Genomic DNA, 18,704 nt, shown 5'->3' on the forward strand with positions numbered 1-18,704 from the left:
AGAGTTAATAGCAGCGTAAATATTTTTTCTGTCATTGAAACAAGAAAGTGGTAAAATGCATTACACGGATCCTGTTCTCAATTTATCATTGTACATTAAGCCACGGTAAAAAGACAAAAACACTGCACTCAGAAAATGACTTCCGTGGCATCAATACAGCAGATGAAAAGATAGAAAGCGACATATAGTTTTTATGTAAATTGTCAATTTACTGACATTAATGTTTATTTTCAGGTATACTGTGAAAGCTGAAAGAAAAGGCAAAGCCCCTAATTTTACAATGCCTGGAGCTGGGAATACAAATCTCCCTGTGATAATATGATTGTCTCCTGTAATGCGTCTACAAGGTACTTACAATGAGTGGCCTAAAAGACCATTAAACAGCTATTTGTAAAGGACAGATTGAAGTGCTAAAAGCAGCCTCTTCCTAGTCCAATCTGTATAAACACTACACAGATACACTGAAATTATTAGAGTATGTAATATATATATATATATATATATATATATATATATATATATATATAGTATTCATACCCCTTGACATTTTTCACATTTTGTCATGTTACAACCAGAACGTAAATGTATTTTATTGAGATTTTATGTGATAGACCAACACAAAGTGGCACATAATTGTGAAGTGGAAGGAAAATGATAAATGTTTTTCAAAATTATTAACAACATTTGTATTCAGCCCCCTTTACTCTGATAAAATCTAGTGGAACCATTTGTCTTCAGAAGTCACCTAATTAGTAAATAAACACCTGTGTGTAATTTAATCTCAGTATAAATACAGTTGCTCTGTTAGAGAACCTTAGTGAACAAACAGCATCATGAAGGCCAAGGAACACACCAGACAGGTCAGGGATAAAGTTGTGGAGAAGTTTAAAGCAGGGTTAGGTTATAAAAAAATATCCCAAGCTTTGAACATCTCACAGAGCACTGTTCAATCCATCATCTGAAAATGGAAAGAGTATGGCACAACTGCAAACCTCCCAAACATGGCCGTCCACCTAAACTGACAGGCTGGGCAAGGAAAGCATTAATCAGAGAAGCAGTCAAGAGGCCCATGGTAACTCTGGAGGAGCTGCAGAGATCCACAGCTCAGGTGGGAGAATCTGTCCACAGGACAACTATTAGTCATGCACTCCACAAATCTGGTCTTTATGTAAGAGTAGCAAGAAGAAAGCTATTGTTGAAAGAAAGCCATAAGATGTCCTGTTTGCAGTTTGCGAGAAACCAAGTGGGGGCACAGCAAACATGGAAGAAGGTGCTCTGGTCAGATGAGATCAAAATGGAACTTGTTGGCCTAAAAGCAAAATGCTATGTGTGTCAGAAAACTAACACTGCACATCACACTGAACACACCATCCCCACCGTGAAACATGGTGGTGGCAGCATCATGTTGTGGGGATGCTTTTCTTCAGCAGGGATGGGGAAGCTGGTCAGAGTTCATGGGAAGATGGATGGAGCCAAATACAGGGCAATCCTAGAAGAAAGCCTGTTAGAGTCTGCAAAAGACTTGAGACTGGGGCAGAGGTTCATCTTCCAACAGGACAACGACCCTAAACTTACAGCCAGAGCTACAATGGAATGGTTTAGATCAAAGCATATTCATGTGTTAGAATGGCCCAGTCCAAGTCCAGACCTCAATCCAATTGAGAATCTGTGGCAAGACTTGAAAATTGCTGTTCATAGATGCTCTCCATCCAATCTGACAGAGCTTGAGCTATTTTGCAAAAGGAATGGGCAAATATGTCACTCTCTAGATGTGAAAAGCTGGTAGAGACATCCCCAAAAAGACTTACATGGTTGGTGAGGTTGAAAAAAAGACATCAGTCCATCCAGTTCAACCTATGATGTGTGTGTGTGTGTGTGTATGTGTGTGTGTGTGTGTGTGTATATGTTTATGTCAATAGTACATCGTATACCCCTGTATGTTGTGGTCATTGAGGTGCCCATCTAATAGTTTTTTGAAACTATAGATGCTCCATGCTGATACCACTGCTTGTGGAAGAGAATTCCACATCCTTACTGCTCGGACAGTAAAGAACCCTCTATGCAGTTTAAGGTTAAACCACTTCTCTTCCAATTTTAGTGTCTTTTCGAAATTAGCTTTCACTGAATAGTTTTTTGCCTATGCTAGGGTCACCAGTACGGTATTTGTACATTGATATCATATTCTCTCTTCTCCAGAGAGAGTAAGTACAATGCTTGTAGTCTCTCCCCATATCTGAGGTCCTCCATTCCCTTAATTAGTTTTGTTGCCCTTCTCTGGACTCTCTCCAGTTCCAGCACAATCTTCCTGAGGACTGGTGCCCAGAACTGGATGGCATACTCAAGAGTCTTTTAGAGTGGGAGAAGTATCGTTTTATCTCTGGAGTGAATCCCTTTGTTAATGCATGCCAATATTCTGTTGGCTTTGCTTGCAGCAGCCCCATTGTTGAGCCTGTCATCTACTAGGACCCCCAGGTCTTTTTCCATTCTAGATTCCCCCAGAGGTTCCCCCCTAGACAGTAACTTGCATTCGTATTTTTGGCACCCAAATGCATTACCTTACATTTTGCAACATTAAACCTCATTTGCCATGTAATTGCCAATCTCATTATTTTGTTTAGTTCTTCTTGCAAAGTTTCCACATCCTGCATAGAAGTTATTTCCCTGCTTAACTTGGTATCGTCCGAAAATACTGAGATTGTGCTGATTATCCCATCCTCCTAGATCGTTTACGAATGAATTAAACAGGATTGGTCCCAGGACAGATCCCTGGGGGACTCCACTTTCCACACCAGAACATTTCAAGCACTCACCATTTATCACCACCCTTTGGACTCGCCCCTGTAGCCAGTTTTCAATCCAGGTACTCACCCTATGATCCATGCCAACAGACCTCAGTTTGTACAGTATTCGCTTGTGGGGAACTGTATTAAATACCTTTGCAAAATCCAGATACACCACATCCACAGGCCTTCCTCTATCTAGATGGCATCTCACTTCTTCATAGAAGGTTAATAGATTGGTTTAACAAGAATGATTCTTCATGAATCCATGCTGATTACTGCTAATGATTTTCATTACTAAAATCTTGCATATAGTCCGTTATCATCCCCTCCAATTACTTGCAGACTATTGATGTTAGGCTAACTTGCCTGTAGTTCCCAGGGATATGTATCAGCCCTTTTTTTATATTGGTGCTATTGGCTTTGGCTTTTCTCCAAGCAGCTGGCACCATTCCAGTCAGTAAACTGTCCATAAAAATTAGGAAAAATGGTCTGGCTATCACCTGGCTGAGTTCCTTGAGGACCCTCGTATGTAAGCCATCTGGTCCCTATGACTTATTTATGTTTTACGTTTTTTAAGTTTTTCAAGTCTATTTCTAATTTCTGTGATGTGTTATGAAAATTACCATACAGTCTTGGTTACTGTATCCCTCCGTTTCCTTTGTGATGACTGAGGAGAAGAAAATATTCAAAACCTTTGCCTTCTCTCTGTTCTTTGTAGCCAAATTCCCTTCATCATCCTTTATGTTGTCAATATGCTCTGGCTTCGCTTTCTTACTATTTATATACTTAAAGAATATCTTGGGGTTTTTTTACTCTCACTTGCAGCTGTAATTGCAGCAAAAGGTGGTTCTACAAAGTATTGATGCCACACTTTTCATATATTTATTTGTAAAAAAAATTTGAGAACCATTTATCATTTTCCTTCCACTTCACAATTATGTGCTACTTTGTGTTGGTTTATCACATAAAATCCCAATAAAATACATTTATGTTTTTGGCTGTAACATGACAAAATGTGGACAATTTCGAGGGGTATGAAAACTTTTTCAAGGCACTGTATATACTGTATATATGTATGTGTATATATATATATATATATATATATATATATATATATATATATATATATATTATATCTCTTTCTGGTTTACTGCAAATACATGAAGGTGGTAGCTGGGCACCCTGGACATCTACTGACCCCTAGCCTCCTGTCCAGTTTGCTCTTTGTTTGATCTGGCTCTTAAAATAAAAGCAGAGCAGGCAGCTACCTGAGGCACCAGACCCTGGAACTGACCCATGGCGATAATCAAAAAAATTCTCAATCAATTTCAACTTTGCAAGTCTTTTCTTTTTTCCGAAGGTAATCGGCAATGGCAGCCTTTGTACTTCTCTCAATAATAGTCCCCTTCAACATTAACAAATAATCATACACAACATGTATGCACACTGGCTGTTGCTGCAAGCATTGCTTCCATATTATCTGCTATGATCATAAAAGTCATTTTATGATCATAACTGCATAAGATCCACTTCAAAATTCAAACACTGAACTCTAAATTCTGCAGAAATGTTTTGTAAACCCAATCAGATGTAAAACACAAATCTTGTAACTATGTACATTGACCCCTATCAGAGGTGTAACTAGAACCTTCATGGCCCTAGTGCAAAAAACCATGAAGGAGCCTTGACCCTCTGAGAATGGGGCCCTTCACACTGATCCTGGGGTCGTTTACTCTCATTACGGGGCCCTTTATTACATCCCTTATACATGATCTGATTAAACTGATAGGAGACCAATGAACTGAAAACAACCTAGGGCTTGTGGTACAATTAATTTACCTCTACTCACTCCATCTAAGATGGTGTGCTGTACTGTACCCCTTCAGGGCATCCCCCTATTAGGTGTAATGACCAGCCCTGATCTTTTTTAAATTCCTTTATTTTGATACACAGAAGGCATAGAAATACAGTCTAGGTTACAGCAGGTGATGTATTCCATACAAAAATACTTTTGAATCATATGAAGTATAACTGTAGCCCAAAATCCAAGTTATTTACCAAACAAATATGGTAGCATAGATATGTTCTAGCCAAAAGTATATCTGTTTCATACATTATATATTATATCAAGGTTGCCTACCAACGGGCCTCCTTGCATAATACTTAAATTGTTTATGAACAGTTTTGATATCTATTAAAATATTTAAACCTTTAAAGACAGATATGTCTTTTGCTATATAGGTGAGTGTTACCTGCTCACTTCAAGAAATGTCGTTCACATTATATTCGTAATCGCCGTCACCACGGCTGCTTAGTGAGCTGATCGAGACATAAGATACTAAAGAGAAGAAAAGAGTAGAAAGTGGAAAGAAAAGCGGGGTATGAAAAGGGAAGGGGATACATGAGAGGGTGAAAAGAGGGCAAAAAAGAAGGGGTTGTAAAGGGATGGCTGCGACATCGCCCCCAACACGATCCCGCCCGCCACACCCCAAAGGGGTGTATACGTATATCTGTTTCAATGGGGTTTTTGGGGTTGTATCTCAGGTAGGCGGAGATCGTGTCTCTGCCATGTCCTGCAGATATGCGTCTGTACCCACAAAATATCTCCAGGGTCTCCATTTGTCAATAAATTGTTCCTCTTTGTTTTGTAAAGTTGCCGTCAGTTCCTCCATGCGTAAAATACAGTTAACTTTTGAATACCACAGGACCCTGGACGGAGGGAGAGGATTCCGCCAGAGCGCCGGAATGCATGTCCTAGCTGCGTTTAGGAGTTGCATTGTCAATGTTTTCTTGTATTTTTGAATCGGTCTCGTGGTCAGGTGTAGAAGGCATGCGGCCGGGTTGTCTTTGAGATTGATCGAGGTCAGACTTTGAATAGTCGTGGTCACCTCCTCCCAAAAGGGTCTCAGGAGTGGGCACGACCAAAAGACGTGAAGCATACTTCCCACTTCCCTGTCACATCTCCAACACCTATCTGACAGCGACGGGTTCATTTTATGTAACATATATGGGACTCTGTATCACCTGGTCAGGATTTTATATCCCGCTTCTTGATAATGGCTTGCAATCGAGGACTTATGTGCTAAGACCAAGACCTTCTCTCTTTGTTGAGTGGAGAACTGTGTCTCCAGGTCCCTTTCCCATTTCAGGAGGAACTCTGGAGTTGAGTCCCCCCCCTGACTCGTCAGAAGACCGTATAGAAACGACAGTGTGTGTCTGATTGGTTCCCCAGATTTGCAGAGAGATTCCAGGGGAGTGTGGCTCCGAGGGGCATAGTGTAATTTCTGGAGGGTCTTCAGATAATGTCTAAGTTGAAGAGTGCTAAAGCTGTCTAATGGAGGATCTATGAGTCTGGAGAGTGTGGAGGCAGTTGGAAGTTCTCCCCGGGGCCAAATCTCACCTAGGGACTGTTTTTCACTAATCGTCAACTGTCTCAATCGGCGACCTGTGAGTCCGGGGGTAAAGTCCGGGTTACCTATAATCGGCGTCATGGGTGAGGGTAGCGGTGCTATGTCTGTGGTGCGAAATATTTTCCTCGCTACCCGGAGGGTGGCACCTATTAGCGGGTGAGATTTCATGTCCACCGGCGGGGTGGACATGAGCCACGGGGATGGGAGTAAGGGAATAGAGGAATCCTCAATTTCCATTCCTACCCATTGTTTGGAGTCTCTGTTACAGTGCCAATCGGCAATCCTGGCTAAGTGAACCGCTTGGTAATATCGAGAGATATCCGGGAGACCCACTCCCCCCTTATCTTTGGGTTTGGTCAGTGTTTGTATTTTCGCTCTGGGGGATTTATGAGACCAAATAAACTCTCTAATGATAGACTGAATTTGCTTAAAGAAAGTAGTTGGTAACTGGATCGGTAATGTTTGAAGTACATATAAAATCCGGGGTAGGGCTGTCATTTTCAGGGCGGTACAACGCCCAAACCAGGTCAAGGTAAGTCTGTGCCACGTCTGGAGATCTATCTTAAGTCTCTGGAGTAGGGGTACGAAATTGCTGGTGTATAGGTGTGCCAAGTCCGGGGTGATGTCCACCCCCAGGTAGCGGATAGATTTCTCCGCCCACCTAAAGGAGAAGGATTTGCTCATGTTTACAGCTTCTCTAGCTGGTAGTGTGATATTCAACACCGCGGACTTGGCACAATTGACTTTGTAGTTTGATAATTCCCCATATGCCTTAAGAGCTGAAAGAATGTTGGGTAGCGTAATCTGTGGGTTGGAGACGAAAAAAATCAGATCGTCGGCGAAGGCCGCGATTTTGTGGTGTCCGGAGGGTTTAGTAATTCCCGTTATATTAGGATTCCCACGAATGCTACACATGAACGGCTCGAGGGAGAGAATGAAAATCAGTGGGGACAGGGGGCACCCCTGTCTCGTCCCGTTTGAAATGTCAAAGAATTCCGAACGCCACTCGTTGACCCGTACCGCCGCCGAGGGAGCCGAGTACAAAGATGAGATCCAGCCTCTCATGTTTGGGCCTATTCCAATATGCTCCAGAGTGGCCCGCATAAAATGCCAGGCCACCCTATCAAAAGCCTTCTCTGCGTCCGTGGAGAGGAGCAGAAAAGGCTTCTGGACTGATCTCGCTTCATGTATAAGATTGAGAACTCTAATGGTATTGTCTCTCGACTCCCTCAGCGGCACAAACCCCGCCTGGTCCAGGTGGATCAATTGTGGGATATGCGGTAAGATTCTATTGGCGAGGATTTTGGAAAATAATTTCAGATCCACGTTAAGTAACGCAATCGGGCGGTAGTTACTGCAGTAATTGGGATCCTTCCCTTCCTTTGGGATCAGGGATATAAATGCCCGTAGGGAGTCTACCATGTTAGTACTACCCCCCTTTAATGTGTTGTACGCTTTGAGAAAGTGTGGCGACAGGTTGGGCTCAAAGGTCTGGTAATAGGTCAGGGTGAAGCCATCTGGCCCCGGTGCCTTCCTGGGTTTCGTTTGTGCCAGCGCTAGCACTAGTTCTTCCTGAGTAATGTCCGCTTCGAAAGCGTCACTTATTTCAGTTGGCAAAGTAGGCATACCCGAGGACCTGATGTATTCACCCGCCAACCTCTCCTTCTCCTCTAAAGAACCCACGGGTTCCCCCTTGTGTAGGTTGTATAATTGTTGATAATACTTAACGAATTCGCTGGCTATATCTCTGGAGGTGTGAGCTTTCGCCCCTTGTGAGGTCACTATTGATGGAATGTAAGTGCGCTGTCTCGGACCACGTAGAAGTCTGGCCAACATGGTACCTGGTTTATTGGAAAATTCGAACATAGATCTTCTAGCCCAAGCCAGATTCTGTAGCGTTTTGTGGTACAGAAGATCTTTCAAGTCACCTCTGGCCTTCAATAGAGCCTTGAGGTGTGTTTCGGCCATAGACTTCTTGTGTAGCAGCTCGAGAGACCGCACCTGGGATATCAAGGAATCAATCTGTTTGGTTCTTTCCCTTTTTTTTGCAGCCCCGATCCTAATTAGTTCACCTCTTATTACACATTTATGGGCCTCCCATATTGTCATTGAAGACATCTGTGGGTCCGTGTTTTCTGAGAAATAGTTGGTTAGTGTCCTATTTATCTCTGTGCGTACTTCCGGGATCTGCAACAGCGACTCGTTTAGTTTCCAAGTTGGGGGGGATCTAAGTTCTGTATTCCAGCACATGGTTACATGTGTGGGAGCATGATCCGATAGGGAAATGTAATCAATTTGGGATGAGGTGACATAAGGGAGATCCCTATGTTGAATCTGGAAAAAGTCTATCCTGGAGTAGGTTCCATGCACCGCAGAGAAGTAGGTGTAATCCCTCTCCTCAGGGTGCATGGTCCTCCAGGGATCGACTAACTGCAGGCCAGCCAACTCCTGTTTAAGTTTTTTCAAGTAAGCGAAGGATAAATGAGACGCTCCTCTCGAAACGTCGAGAAGTGGCTCCGGGGCAAAGTTAAAATCACCACCCATCAGGAACAAACCCTCCCGGAACTCCAGGATCAAGGGAGTGAGTGAACGCAAGAAGGACAGGTGGTCAGAGTTGGGGAAATAGACATTGACCAGGGTCACTGTGGTATTTCTGATTTTGCCCTTTAAGAGCAGGTACCGCCCATGTGGGTCTGCTCTCTCCTCTAACAGCGTCCACGGTAAAGATCTGGCTATCAATGTGCTAACCCCCTTCGATTTCGACAAAGGGGAGGGAGCGTGGTACGCATTGGGAAAGTCCCTGTTACTAAGTCTGGGAACTGCCGACTGTTTGAAATGTGTTTCCTGAATAAACGCCACCTGTGAGCGTGTCTTTTTCAGGTCTGAGAGTAATCTGGAGCGTTTCTCCGGTGTCGCCAGACCCCTAACATTGAGGGAGGTAAATTTTATCTCTCCTCGCGTGCGTGGACCCGTGGGATTACCTGGGGGGGCCATGTCGCACACCAATACCAAACAAAAATATAAAAATAAAGAAGATGTCCAGAGAGGTATAAAGCGGGGGGGGGGGGGGGGGGGGGGGCGGAACCACCGCCAGGGACGAGAGGGGGTGGAGGAATAAGAGGAGGACGGGCAGATAGGAAGAAGTAGAGGGGAGGACTGAGAGAGGGAGGGAGGAAGAAGGAAGTGAAAGCTAGGAGATGAGAAGAAACAATACTAAGAAGGACAAATGAATTATCCTACTGTTGCTAAACTAAGCCTTGCGCACGTATGCGCTACCTATTAGTGGGTGTGGAAGACTAGACTCTGCGACACAGTGGGAGACGTGTCGACAGGAGAGAACCGGTAGAATAAAAGATACCAGACTATTACCGCTATAAATGGAACATAGATATAAAACATAAAAATAATAAAAATTCCAAAAACAACTCTATTTGTCATGTTGCTTAACCTTCAGGCTGCGTGTATGTGACCCCCTGTAATGTAGTGTATGTGAACACAGAGAAACGCATACACTAACTACTCGTCTGTAACATAACTTTCACAGTGAACTTTGGTGTCTAAGATCAAAACAGTATTAAGCTATACACAATACCGTGTCTTCTGAATCAGGGCTCCCCCAGCGCCGCCACCCCACGTCCCCAGAAAAAAAAAAAAAAATAAATAAATAAATAAATAAAAAAAAATAATAAAAATAAACGGGGAGCAACAAAAAATGCCTCCGTTACAAGTGGGGAACCATGGGGGGGAGGCGCAGCGAGAAGGCCTCAAAAGCATTTGGGTCTAAACAACCATTGTAGGCATTGCCACTCTGTAACAAGGTGCAAGGCCTTCTAATAACCCACATACATAATAAGCCCCTTAAACTATACAGGACCCACTCACGGAACCGTGTGTATATTTTATGAGATCAGGAAGGATAGTCCAATCAAGACTCTGGTGAGGTGAGATTGTCTCTCGGGGATATCCTGGACCTTGAGCGCCATTGTCGTCTACTGGATCTTTGGGGTCTTGGTGATGCAGAACGTGGGTTGTTGAAGGTGATTGGAAAGTCCAGCCAGTTGGGCACGGAGAAACCGGGGCACTCCAAGAACCCGAACAGGTCGGGAAGCTGTTCCGGCCATCGCAGCACGAATGAGTTGGTCCCTTTCAGAACAATCAAGTGGAAGGGGTGTCCCCATCTGTATGTGGCTCCTGCTGATCTGATTGCTTCAAGTAATGGACGTAGTTGGCCTCTCATGCGTAGGGTGAGTCGCGATAAATCAGGGAAGAGTTGCACAGTCGCACCATCAAAGTCCAGGGGGCCCTGGGTCCATGACTTCTGTAAAATTTCCTCCTTGATTGTGTAGTAGTGAACTCTCGCCAATACATCTCTCGGTGCTGGATCGTCTCCTCTCCTAGGGCCCTGCACACGGTGCACTCGGTCCAGTTCCAGCTCAGCTGTAGGTGGTTTGTCCAGCAATCGATTAAATATGGCCACTATCGTAGCTCTGAGGTCACTCCCTGATGTGGCTTCAGGTAGGCCGCGTATTCTGATGTTGTTTCTTCTGCTGCGATTTTCTCCATCATCTATGGAAAGTTGCATCAGGATCAGGCGTTTTTTATAATCAACATGAACCTTTTCCATGGCTGACATTCTGGATTCTAGCAGGGAAGTGGATGTTTCCACCTCAGATACCCTAGAGTCTACTGTATCTATCCTCTGCTTAAGGTCATGGATTTCTTTAGAAAGGGTATTCACGATAGTAGCTGCCGAGTCAGAGATGTCTTTTTTAGTGGGGAGAAGGGCAATCAGCTCCTTCCAGCCTTCAGGCAGTGCTGGCCCCTGAGTGCTGGCAGTCTGTACAGATTGCGCGAACGAGCAACTGTCTATCCCCGGAATTTCCGGGGATAGGATCGGGGAGTCCGGTCTGTGGGGGAGAGACCCGTTACCTTGAGAGGCACTGGGGGGCCCCTTGCTCGTCTTTTTGAGCGATGCTGTGCCTGCGTTGTTGTTGCGCGGCGGCGCCATCTTGGATTCGGGGGCCTGTGACGGAGTGGCTGTATTCCGCAGGAAATAAGCTGAAATGTCCGCGTTTTTGTTGGCTGCAGGTGTTCCCGGAGGTCTGTCCGTCATGGACATATAGTTGTTTGCACGGTAGGTGCACTAGATCCGGTTCTCAGCCTGAGCGAAGCACGGAGCTCCCAGAAAGAGCAGCCTCACAGCGCCATTGCCAAGCCACGCCCCCCAGCCCTGATCTTGTGCCAGGTTAACAACTTCTGAAGGAAACATTTCGAATCTGTCTACTAATAAGCTGATATTCATTCACATTGTCCCCCACCCCTCACCACCACGGACTCCCAGCTCAGTTTGATAAGGGTATTTTAAATACGTAACATGAGTCAGCAAACTAAGTCAAACAAATAAACGGCTCTCATATAGGCGAGTGATGATCAACAATGGGTAACGGCAATAGTTCTATAAAGTATAACTAGCATCAGCTAATTGTGATGAAAATGTAAAATACATTTATCTTTTGCACCATTGAACATTATGCAATACAGGGAGACAGACAAACAACACTAGCATCATCTATGAGCGTTGGGGACGCCAAAGCAAAACCACTAAGGTCCCCCCTCTCACATTAGTCTCCATCTCAAAGTCAATCCTTTTAGTGCCAGAGAATCCAATCTGCTTTTACAGCAATCTCATAGAGGCTCCTAAACTATATAACTTTAGTGTATCCAAAAGTATTTTTTGGAAATGCTATTGTAGCTTGAATGAATTGTCTTATGATCAGAAAATGCTGACCATAGCAAACCTTTTGTTTTATTATGGTTATAGTTACGTCTTTGGATTATCAAGGGCCTTTTTTCTCAAACAATAGGTGCTGGAACTTAACCACGGCCCCACAAACCCACCCCCCCTACACACACCCTCCAAATCACATCAAATATTGGGTGTGTTCAGTCAAATTTCACGAAAACAGTAGGAGGGTCTTAAAGGGGCATTAAATAGGATTGCATTACATATAGAGTGCAGAGCTGTTAGCTGTAAACACAGAAACCAAACTTCTGTGTTTACAAGGGATTGTGGTGAGCAGGCACCAAAGGGTCTGAGCCAGGAGTGGTGGAAATGAGTTCCACCAAGTTCCCCCTGAAAAAAAAGCCCTGATCAAAGCACATATTAAAGGGAATGGACAATGTGAATGGGGAATGTCAGATGCTCCCCTATATGAGAAAGCATTGAGTATAGCCGAACAGAACAGTGAAGGAGCATGGCCAAGGTGTGGACCAGGGTTTGAGTGAGCAAAGAGACAGGTTCCTTTTAAATATTACTGCTCTAACTGAGCCAGAAAGAGAACAAACCTACATCAGCCTGCATGCTAGTATAAACCACAGAATAGCAGTACTGACATAAAAAACAATAAAATACCAACCCGAACCGCCTCAGACTTTTTGTGGAACATTTCTTCCATATCCTTTGCAAGTTTTTTTACAAGCTGAAGTCCATCTATTTCTTCTATTGAGACTTCTTTCTCAAATTCTTTGTATTTCTAAAAAAAAAATAAATAAATAAGCAAGCTTTAATTAATTCATAATTCACATGTTTGACATAGGCACAAGATGACTTTTATGAAAGTCCCAAGAAAAGTGGTCTACAAGAGCACTGGGAATTTGGGTTCAGAACTATAACATGCTTCCTTCTACACAATTATATTTTAAACTAATCTGGCACATATAACACCATCGGGATGAGTGAGAAATATCACTTTTTCCATAGTAACTTGTAGATGTAGACAAGAAAGGAAAATGATTTGGTATAGACAGTTACCAGGACAACTGTATATCATGGAATAAACCAAAGGGAAAGGGTCTGCTCATACCAACCAGATCCTAATTGTTCAAAGATTCAAAGTGATGTCTAGCTAGTTTCTATTTGCAATAAAAATGCATTGATTTTGCACCTTTTAATTCATGTAGTAAGCCACAGATCTGGTCATTTTATACAATACAACATATAATGTAAATACACACACTACAATGTTGTTTTGGTTATAATATGGAAAGCAAAAATATAGTTTGAACATACTTTGACACAGTGTTTTTTTTCTCAGAGAATAGGTGCAGGAACTCCCCCTTTCTGAGCCACCCCTTTTCTCCACCCCTACCCACCTCCGAGCACCGTTCCTTGGTTCCATCCCCTACCCACCTCACAGTACTGCCCTTTTAGACAATACAGAACCAAGTATCAATTTGTGATGCTAAGTAATCCATAAGGAGTTTGGTAATTATAATAAGACAAGCAGTAAAATAGATCCCCTGCAGCCAGTAACAATAGAGCCTCCGCCAGCAACAATAGACCACCACAAAAAAATCCCCCCAGCAACAATAGACTCCCAGCAGCAACAGCAGATCTCCCCACAGCCAGCATCAATAGATGTTCTGGCAGCCAGCAACAATAGACCCCTCCCTCAACAGTAGATCTCTCCCAGCAACAACTGACCCCCCAGCAATATAAGACCCACCCCCAGCAACAGTAGGTCTCCCACCCGCAACAACTTCCTCAGAAACAATAGACCCCCACGCAAAAATAGATCCCCTCCAGCTAGAATAGATCCCCTGGCAGTGAGCATCAATAGACCTTGCAGCACACCCCAGCACTAATTGCTGTCAGTGGTGAAGGTGCCGGAACTGCGTTCCCCCACGTTCCCGCTGAAAAAAAGCCCTGCTTTGACATCATTTTCTAGTGTACAAGACCTGTGCCTAAAATTGTTTTTATTTACTGGGGAAGGGGCAGAAACTGTGTCAGGCTTTTATTGTTGTCTGTGTCCCCATTTCAGAAAACAAAATATACCAATAGAAGGAGTACCAAACCAAATTGGGAGTTCTAATTGGTTTATTAGTTTGTGCTAAATTTCAGGGTCCAGAAACCACTCCCCCTTCATCAAAGCTACAACAAAACAAAATCTAATATAGGAATGAATATAGATGTTTTTATATACAGTATATATATATATATATATATATATATATATATACCGTATATACACATAATATCTATCTATCTATATATCTAAATATCTACAGTATATACCAAAACTGATATTTTTTGTTATGGTGGATGCTTAAAATCTGACTGTTATTTAATGCCCCTTACACACGAGGGGATTTTCCATCGGAAAAAACTTGGATGGTTTTTCCGACGGAATTCCGCTCAAGCTTGCCTTGCATACACACGGTCACACAAAAGTTCTCTGAACTTTCGCCCGCCAAGAACGCGGTGACGTACAACACTACGACGAGCCGAGAATATGAAGTTCAATGCTTCCGAGCATGCGTCGAATTGTTTCCGAGCATGCGTAGGAATGTTGCGCGTCGGAATTTGTACAGACGATCGCATTTTCGGATAGGAACTTTTCCCGACCGAAAAATAGAGTACATGCTCTCAATCTTTTGCTGGCTGGAATTCGGCCAGCAAAAGACCGATGGAGCATACACACGGTTGGTTTTGTTGGTCGGTTCCAACAAATAGCTCATCTGAGTTTTGCTGGCGGAATTTCCAATCGTGTGTACGCGGCATTGGTGTAGACTTCTGGGAAAATCAGTGAGCCAATCACACAAGTAGAAAATTACATTTCTGGGGGGGCGAGGGGGGGGGGGAGTTGTGTACACCAACTGTGCACAGGACGCCTCCAGGTAGCCATATTGTATTGATTTTTACAGAAAAGGACAGCCTTGCAGATTGAAAAGGAAAGATAATTTTTAATAACATTCAATTATGATATGGCTTGTGTAGCAAGCTATATTATTTTTTTATTTGTTTTGTTTTTTCCAATGGAAGTGGAGTTACCTTTTAAGTACTTACGGGAACATACTGTATCCGAGCTTACTGTATCCGAGCTTGCCATTAGGGTGTATGGATAGCTGACAGTCTCCCTTTAGCTCCCTCCTCTTATGAAATTTCCATTTTCATGTACTGCTAAAAGCATGGTATTACATTTCGGGAGCTAAAGCTTTCACATGCAGTACATTTTATCAGGGATGTGTATTACCGTCGTAATTATTAGCTCCAGCTCTGCAGATAGCAGATAGACTCATTTCCAGGATAAATTGGAAATTTTTTTTTTTCTTAATAACTGATATAAGCTGAACTCACTGGTGGCCAATTTACTATTAATTATGTAGAAGGCAGGACTTCCTGTAAAAGGCAAAAACCAGTCAATGTAAGTAGAGCCACCATTATTTCCATTATCCCTCGGGAAGTAGACACATAAACAGAGTGACCTGGCAGTGTAGGTCTCTTGCTTATTGTGTCAAAAATAAAATGTACCTTTCATGTCTATAAAGAAATATAATTGCCCACCATCCATCTGTAAGAGTTATTTAGTCAGACCGCTTTTTTTTTTTTTTTTTTAAAGCTAAGTTGATTAACCACTTCAGCCCTGGAAGATTTTACCCCCTTCCTGACCAGAGCACTTTTTACAATTTGGCATTTTAACTGGTAATTGCGCGGTCATGCGATGATATACCCAAACGAAATTTGCGTCCTTTTTTCCCACAAATAGAGCTTTCTTTTGGGTATATTTGATCATCTCTGCGGTTTTTATTTTTTGCGCTAACAAACAAAAAAACTGCAACAATTTTGAAAAAAAAAACATTTTTTACTTTTTGCTATAATAAATATCCCCAAAAATGTTTTTAAAAAACAAATTTCTTCATCAGTTTAGGCCAATATATATTCTTCTACATATTCTTGGTAAATAAAAAAAATCACAATAAGCGCAATAACTGTTATATGAAACTTATGTACAAATGTTAATATGATTGTACCAATGTTATTTTCAAACATTAATAAAAGCTTTTTGTTTTAAAAACTATGGGAAAGATTTAAGACATTTTTATTATTTTTTTTTTACTAGTAATGATCAGTGATCTGCGGTGATTTGAGATTGTTATAGGGATTGCGACATTGCGGCGGACAGATCGGACACTTTTGACACATTTTTGGGACCACTGACATTTATACAGCGATCAGTGCTATAAAAATGCACTGATTCCTGTGTAGATGTCACTGGCAGGGAAGGGGTTAACACCAGGGGGCGATCAAGGGGTTAACTGTGTTCCCTTAGTGTGTTCTAACTGTATGGGGATAGGACTGAGTAAGAGAGGAAACATATTGTTGTTCCTATTTACTAGGAACAAACAACATGTCTCCTCTCCCCTGACAGCACAGGGATTTGTGTGTTTACACACACAAATCTCCGTGCTGGCGCTCGTGCACGCTATCACGCGTGGCCGGTGGTGGTCGCGCCCACCGGACATACGCATCGGGTCCCCCGGCGTGCAGGGTGGCGCGCGTGCCCTCTGGCGGCTCTAAAAGGCCCGACGTACCCATACAGGATTTCGTGCACCCGTGCCACTTTGCCGACGTATATTGGCTTGAGCTGGTCGGCAAGTGGTTAAGTTTATATTTTGTTATATATGTCCTAGTTCTTCCTTACCCTTCTCTTATCAATAAAAAACAAAAAACAAAAAAAACCCTTTCTGTTATAATTTCATATCTTATTTTAGAGCCAGTGATGGCATCATTGCTCCTCTGTGCTTCTCTATGCAATACAGGCAGATCTTGGCTGGTGGGAGGGGCCATAAGGGGGCTGTACATAGCATACTGAAATTATCACAACACCCTGCCCCTGTATTCAGCCTTGATGCAAGCAGAGGGATGGCTCTAGGGAGGAGTTATAAAATTAACAAAATACCTTGATGGGTGAATGTCAGTCTGGAGAAGCGCGCGTTCTTACACAGACTGTATATACATGAAAGCTGCCCTAAATAATGCCCCCATGTGATGCTGAGCCTCTATGCTTGACAGAACTCACATTTAAATTAATGAAAAGGAAGGGGCAGGAACAGTCGAGCTAGGGAGGAGAGAGCTAGATTTTGCTGAATGTCTGATTTGCTTCAGATGCACACTGTGAGAATCTTGCAGTATGCAGTGAAGTCAGAGTAAGGAATTCCAGTACAAGAAATGAGCTTGTACAACTGTTAAAGATAGGTTTGAGTTATGCTTCAGTGAAGACAATAATAAAACCTTAGTGGTTATTGATTGTATTTTATATATACTGAGGTAGAGAAGAAAAATCTTGTGATACATCTCTGTGGCTAACTAAGAATATTAAAAGTAAAAGCTTTCTGGCATTTTATTTTGCCCCTACGATCACAGGGGGGGGCATTCACTGAACACCATTCACAAAACGCCTTGCATTTTTCTCAATGAAAGCAAAGTGGTTTCTGATTGGATGAGGTGGAGATTGTGACATCACCTCTCCACCACGTCCAATCACAGAATACCTAGCATCCATTGAGAAAGTACAATGCGTTCTGTGAATGGCAGTTTACTTTATACTTTCAGGCACCCTGTGACAGTGAATTCAGACGCTGCAGACTGATGAGATCATCACTCTGTCACTCTGCTCTCTCCTCCTATCAACATGTTCCTTGTACTGCAACACGCAATCCTTGTGCTACTCCCCCCTCCACCTTTCTGAGCCCTATTATGCAGGCTGTACAGTAGGCTGAAACAGACTGAGTCAAATCTATATACAGTACTTACCCTGCTTGCCTTTAGACAAACACATTTAATGACATATTAAAGTGGTTGTAAACCTCAGACATAAAATATGAACAAAGCATATCCCTCTATAGTGTGCATATCCCTCTATAGTGTGCATATCCCTCTATAGTGTGCATATCTCTCTTTATGATCAAAGCATATCCCTCTATAGTGTGTATATCCCTCTATAGTGTACATATCTCTCTATAGTGTACATATCTCTCTATAGTGTACATATCTCTCTATAGTGTACATATCCCTCTATAGTGTACATATCCCTCTATAGTGTGTATATCTCTCTATAGTGTACATATCCCTCTATAGTGTGTATATCCCTCTATAGTGTGTATATCCCTCTATAGTGTGCATATCTCTCTATAGTGTGCATATCCCTCTATAGTGTGCATATCTCTCTATATGAACAAAGCATATCCCTCTATAGTGTGCATATCTCTCTATATGAACAAAGCATATCCCTCTATAGTGTACATATCCCTCTATAGTGTGTATATCCCTCTATAGTGTGCATATCCCTCTATAATGTACATATCCCTCTATAGTGTGTATATCCCTCTATAGTGTGCATATCCCTCTATAATGTACATATCCCTCTATAGTGTGCATATCCCTCTATAATGTACATATCCCTCTATAGTGTGCATATCCCTCTATAGTGTGCATATCCCTCTATAGTGTGCATATCTCTCTATAGTGTACATATCCCTCTATAGTGTGTATATCCCTCTATAGTGTGTATATCCCTCTATAGTGTGCATATCCCTCTATAATGTACATATCTCTCTATAGTGTACATATCCCTCTATAGTGTACATATCCCTCTATAGTGTGTATATCCCTCTATAGTGTGCATATCCCTCTATAATGTACATATCTCTCTATAGTGTACATATCCCTCTA

At 42.6% G+C, this 18,704-nt stretch overlaps 1 protein-coding gene across 3 annotated transcripts in view; it reads right to left on the reverse strand.

Moving 5' to 3' along the window:
* The window catches only part of CACNA2D3 (calcium voltage-gated channel auxiliary subunit alpha2delta 3), a 1,508,837-nt gene that overhangs the window by 1,145,236 nt on the left and 344,897 nt on the right, over nt 1-18,704 (reverse strand). For all 3 annotated transcript variants that reach the window (XM_073592282.1, XM_073592284.1, XM_073592285.1), the window contains one exon: nt 12,610-12,726. In XM_073592282.1, coding sequence (XP_073448383.1) covers nt 12,610-12,726 — 117 coding nt within the window. The remainder of the gene's footprint in view (nt 1-12,609; nt 12,727-18,704) is intronic.

The sequence above is a fragment of the Aquarana catesbeiana genome, linkage group LG07 (assembly GCF_042186555.1).
Source record: "Aquarana catesbeiana isolate 2022-GZ linkage group LG07, ASM4218655v1, whole genome shotgun sequence".
In the NCBI taxonomy this organism is placed as follows: Eukaryota; Metazoa; Chordata; class Amphibia; order Anura; family Ranidae; genus Aquarana; species Aquarana catesbeiana.